This window comes from Lissotriton vulgaris, chromosome 6 (genome assembly GCF_964263255.1).
Source record: "Lissotriton vulgaris chromosome 6, aLisVul1.2, whole genome shotgun sequence".
In the NCBI taxonomy this organism is placed as follows: domain Eukaryota; kingdom Metazoa; phylum Chordata; class Amphibia; order Caudata; family Salamandridae; genus Lissotriton; species Lissotriton vulgaris.
The window spans coordinates 1333357594-1333363745 of record NC_141694.1 but is presented as its reverse complement, the minus strand read 5'-3'; the positions used below and the strand labels follow the sequence as shown (position 1 = coordinate 1333363745).

The 6152-nt window shown below is 38.0% G+C and overlaps 1 protein-coding gene across 2 annotated transcripts in view; it reads left to right on the top strand.

Moving 5' to 3' along the window:
* The first annotated feature begins 1626 nt into the window (after positions 1-1626).
* ZC3H6 (zinc finger CCCH-type containing 6) overlaps positions 1627-6152 on the top strand; it is a 361631-nt gene continuing 357105 nt past the window's right edge. The window contains exon 1 of one of the 2 annotated variants that reach the window (XM_086927473.1): positions 1627-1908. In XM_086927473.1, the coding sequence (XP_086783599.1) occupies positions 1817-1908 (92 nt within the window). In that variant the 5' untranslated portion in view covers positions 1627-1816. The remainder of the gene's footprint in view (positions 1909-6152) is intronic. The other variant, XM_086927474.1, reaches the window with a different exon arrangement.

The following is a 6152-nucleotide window of genomic DNA, read 5'->3' as shown; positions in this document are numbered from 1 at the left end:
GGGACGTCCAGGCGAACCATCTAACATTCCAAAAAACTGTAACAAAGGTAACTCGTTTACTATCCGCAATAGAGGACAAAAAAAACATTAGCCAAACAATCGCACAGCTGGATGGTCCTACACACATACAAAATGCTAAAACCCCAGCCCTACCTGAAAATGGGATTAAAAATTAACATCAAGGAAAAATTCCTAAGACTCCAACTGGGGGTTGGTCCCTTTCATCAATTTATGCCGCCTTGGGAGAGAAAAGGAGGAGTCCAGCTCTGTTGTTTATGCGGCAGTGCCGTTGAAGGCACAATCCATTATATATGCATCTGTAATATGTTAAAAGACATAAGGATCACCCTGCTAAAGCCAGCGTTCAAACAGCACGGAGCCAGATCGGGCAGACAAGCGTTAATACTGTGCTTTGACCATGAGCTAGTCCAGTTATATTGCCGGCTAATTAAATTCCTCAACATAACCGCAAAAAGAATGAAGCACCAGACCGAGCGGCCAAATGACTACTCATTACAAGAACTGATTGAACTTTACAAGAATAGCCACAGCTGAAATAACATTTACAGGCAACACGGCTAACGTGCAGAATGTTTTAATAATTTTATGCACTTTTTTTAATGTGATGTCAAATCTTACAAGTCATACTAATTATCGTTGCAGATAAAAAGCTGGGTATTTTTTTTATATAATGATTTTATCAAAAACGGTGAGATATTTTACACTTTGAATGCAATGGTTTTAATTAATCAAGTGTAATAAAATAACCTATTACTACATACTACACGGAAATAAACCAAAGTGGCCTCAGCCACAAACACATATAATTTAAATTCTATAATTAAAAATGAGCCACAAAGAAAACAATAAAAAATGAACCAGTGGCAGCAAGGCTCTAACCAGGCAAGCCTCGAAGATTGGGCAGAAGCGTTGTTCTTGAACTCACAGCGTTATAACAGCGACCACTTTAAAACTGATTTATCCATGAGCATGGCGCTCAATTTAGCACATATAAATGATAAAATCCGCATTCTAGTTTTTTGTCAGAACTCTGTGGGCGTGACCAACCGCCCATTGATGTACAAGCATGTTAATTGTTTTTAGAGATTTGGAGCACGGCAGAGAGCGCAGAAACTGAAAAGGGACACTCTGCATTGTTTACGTGGTGGCCCTCTTAGAAAGACTGTGTTCTCCTTCACAACCTACGCTGTCCGAGAGGAAATACCGAATTAATTCAGTTGTATCTCTCTCATAATTTTAAAGTGAAGTTGCGAGGACCAAATTAGGTTGATTGAAGGGAACATTTTAAATGCTAAAAACAAAAAGTAATGTCATTTGAAAATGGTTCGAAGTGAAAATAATAAATCACGGCCCGTTTGATTGTTGCCTAAATGCAACACTGTCATGTTATCGGCAAAGAGTGGTGTCTTTCTGTTAATTCCATGTTGAAAACGTATTTTTTTTACATAAACGTTTAATATGATACTTCGTGTTTTAATGTTTTTTTTATTTATTTAACACATTTCTAGGTTTGTTTGGCGTTGGGCTTGTTTGGTAGGCCACACACTTGTTTTGGGCTTCTTTTCTCGGCGGATTGTGCGTGTTTTTTACTTCAGACGTAACTACTAGAGCCCCGGGAGGAGAAGGAGGAGGGGGGTGGGAGCCGCCATCGCCACCGCGAATCTGTGTTGAAAAAAAAGAAAATAATGTGACAGTCCCCAGCCTTCGGGCCTCGGAGGACGGTACCAAAAAAAGAGCATTTCCGTTTGTTTTTTTCTAATCTGTATCCCCCGGAGCGCGGGCGGCCACCGCGGCCATGGCTTTTGAGAGCCTGTTCTCCAGCCCCCCCAACCCCGCGCTAGACAAGCGCAGCCCCGGCTCTGAGCGCGATGCAGGGGAGGACGAAAGGTCGAGTAACATTCTTCTATCCGCTTGTAATGTGTGTGGGGACCGAGGGGGAGGGTAGAGGGAGATCCCCCATGTTTATGACTGCAAACGCAACATTCACGTGAAAAAAAGATGAACGCCCCGACCTTTTGTAATCCTGTAGTTTGAGGGTGGGGGTCTATAGGTATAAATGTGTGTATCAGTTTATACTGTAACAGTAAGATTGCATGCATGAAGGGTGCCACAAAAAACCCTCATCGGAAATCACTGGTCAAACGCAGACGTCCTTTCATTAATCCATCATCCCTTTCCCATGGCCTACTTCAGAAAGATCTCACTGTACGGTGACAGTGTTGCTGTTGCTAAATTAGCACCGAATAGGAAAACTTTAGGAAATGAAGTTAATTCGGTGTAGTGAAATATTTCACTGGGCTTATATGCCTGTAAGGTATGTTAATTAGACCTTGCGTTACAACCCCCCCCCCACCCCTCAGTTCTGCTTATTTTTAAAATGGGGGTATTCAAATTATCTAACTACTTTCGTTGTTGACATCTTCACCCCACAAAGCAAAAACGTGAAGCTCACCATCGTCTCATAATAAAAAAGAATCACTTCCCTATTTATAAAAAAAAACCTAGCTATCTTTCTTGTTGACTGAGCTGTTGTTTGTGGCCCCCTTACATGCCACTTTTGGTTGTTGGTGTCCTCCGGAATGGATATATGTCTTATCAGTTCCGTTAATGCTGAGGTCTGTGTTTAGTTCATATAATTCCATATATTAAAGAGTTCTAATTTTTCTAAGTCTCCCAAGACTGCTTAGATAACAGGCATTCAATATTGAAAATCAACCAAATGGCAGATTTTGAAGCCAGAGTCGGGTGTTTTAATCACAAATTAACTTCCAGTTGAGCATGGGTCATTAATTTTTATTAAGAAAGAAGTGGAAAAGCTAAACACAAGCATATTTAGTTTAATACAAATATTTTTTCTCCTAATGTGACACCTTTGGTTGGTTTGTATTCGTAGCCCAGATAAAACATGCCATTGGCTTTACACAATTACACTGTTGAGCAGCTGCCTTTAATATGAGATAATAAGTGCACATTATGCTAATCCGGTCCTGCCCTCTTGACAAAGCATAAAAACAAACTTGAAGACAACCCATAAAGAGATGTATTTTTGGCTCAGTCTGAGCGCATGCTGTAGTTCGGTACACCTTCCAGTTTGCTGGAAGTCGTAGAAAACTACAGTCTCACCTTTTGTTACCCTTTATTTTCATAACGACTAAAAGGACTTGTTGATTACTAAAACAAACATTTGCTCTGCTTTTACATAAAGCCTTTTTGTGTCAGTTTCAGAACTAGTGTAGCGAAACACATCAGCTCTGCTTAAAATCATCTATTTTATTTTTCTCTAGAAAGGAGCGAACCAGTCCCTTAATTAGATTGAGAAATTCATTAAGTTATTAAAATCAAATAGATGACTGTTAATTTAATGAGAATTCTTTATTTGTTGCGTTCTATCTTTATATGCTATTTACATTATCCTTGGGTTTTTGTGTATACACAAGCCACATTTTTACACCCCTACCTGTTAGTGTATTTGCTACCCAGGATTGGCATCAACATGAGGATGTTCCCATGTCCACCGCAACTTATATTTGAAGCTTACATCTTCACTGTAAACATGTCTTAGATAACAGTTGAACGCGTACACAGAACCAAAGATTTAGAACCTAGCAAGTAGTGGGTATGGTATAGCAATGTGTCATAGAATTGCAGGATTTAGTTGCACATGGGCCATTCTGGCAATATTCGGCCATAGTAACATAAGTTTGTAGAACATCAAACCAATAGACTTTCCTGTCCTAGTTGCATTTATGTGATTCGTTTACAGTACTGATGCTATGTCCATCAGGCAACTAGTATAGTCTTTGGTGTTTGTTTCAGACTAAAATCAAAACCATTCAGATAAATCATTGACATTTTCGCCTCATTAGCTTCCTTTATAAAATGAGTCAAGAAGCATCCGCTATGCTGCCAATTTAAACTGAATTTTAAACCAAACTTTCTGTAGTTGTTGAATTAGCTAAAGTAATAGTTAAAATATTAATAAATTGCAACCCATAGTTGGACCTAATAGAGCATTTCTTTAATTTTGTTGTAGTCACGAAGAACAATGCTCTTTAAATGCATTATTCCTGGTTATTTTAATCTGCATACCACATATCCATTGTGCATTGATTGATTGATACTTCAATCGTAATTGGAATGCATCATAAATACCTGCGGGGTTTTGAACACCGGTACTGTGATTAATAAATATGACTGTTTCATTTCTAATAATATCACAAATTGAAGACATCCCATTCAATTTGCAATAAAAAAGTAAGGGGAACTCAGACTAAGATCAGAGGACAAGTATCTTCAGCCATTAAATAACCAGGTTCTGATTTTTCGATCTAGGTAGCATTACCACTTTCAGCAGCTTATCATTGAACATTATTTGATAAAACACACCACGTTTTAGGCTAAGTGAACATTTCTCTTTTTAAGTGGAAAAGCAAGTTAACATTTTTGTTCTACAATGCTAACTTGCTTTTTGTACTGTTAGTTATATCAATAGGATACTACATAAAACCAGCATTTGACATGGAAAATTGTCTATCGGTGGGTGGTTGGTTACAGGATAAGTATCCTATAAAATACTTCTGCTGCTGTAGTCAGTGTGTAGTTGAATAATGGATTTTTTGTACTTGCAGGAGTAGATGCAAGATTTACAAAGTTTTGCATGCTGCAGGTAGAAACTTTGACAATGGACTTTGAGGTCAAAGATACTTCAAGTTTTTTGCAGGCCTCCACTGGCAATCACTTGTGCTGTTAAAGAGAAACATCACATTCTTATTGAAACGTTCCTAGCTATTCCGTGACACAGTGCAGTGGACATTTTAACTTCTTTTTAGGGTTAACCACATTTCACAAAATACTTTGTTTCTGCCTTTGAAAATCACCATGTTTCTAGCACATGCACCTGTGTTACTCAGTAGTAGCCAGCCGGGTCTGGTAGTTCAGTGGACTAATGCGTCCATTGCAGGGTCCTGTGTTCGACCTCATGGTAACAGGTTCAAATCCCGGCGGGTCCACTCAGCCTTTCATCCATCTGAGGTCGATAAAATGAGTACCATTGAGTTGGGTAACAATGAACATCTGTTATTCAGCGCCCAAAGACCTCTGGGTGAATGTGCGCTTTAGAAATACACATGTTATGTCATGTTCCTACAGTAGAGACAGACTATAGATTTAATTTATTTACTCCTAGATTCACTCTTAGTGTGTGGACTGTGCTTCAAATCTGTACACACAAACTCAATACCAGAAATCTTAAATCTTTAGGGTGGTGGTGCAGGTAAACTTTCTGATAGGCTTTATTCAAGAACAATGAATTAAACTTTTTTGCCCAAAATTTTTTCAGACTTTGGCTATTGGATAATGGTCATGCATCATATCTCGCTACTAAACAAAAAAAACCAATTAATTATAAGCAGTTAAACATTTAACTTTTGTTCATTCATATTTACAAATAGGATTTATCTCCACCTCAAAGATGACTGAACACAAGCAAGCAAGCAGGCACTTAGGCTGCATTAATGTTAATACTAAGGACCTAGAAACAGGGTGTTCTACATATTTACATATTTGTACTTATAATAACCCCTCAATCAATGTGTAAGTGCAGGATTTGAGGCAATCTTCAAGGGTTTCGCTCCCTAATGTGGAAACCATATCGCTCCCTTCATGTATACATGAGTCAATTTTATATCTCACATCATGAAACAGATGTTTTCAAAATCCATTACAAACATGAATAACAGACTTGATAACAGTTTCAGTGAAACATGAATAACAGACTTGATAACAGTTTCAGTTTGGTTGGAGGAAATATTGAACCATATGTAAAACAATTAACAAATTATTGAAATTAAAGAAAATATATTTTAAAATCATAATCCACAAGAAGTAACAAATTGACATACCATTATGAATTTAATCAAAATGTTTCTTCATCTTTAACTCTTACTTCAGGTGTTAATTTTTTTGGGGAACGCCCATTGGCATTCAACAACAAATTAAAAGAATCATTCCGACAGAACTGAATCTGTCAGTCTAGTCTATCAAGCGTTTCTCTGCGTCACTTTATGAACGCTACCCCATGAAATAATGGCTTGATCAACTAAGTTATCCAGAATCTCATTTGATGTAGTCCA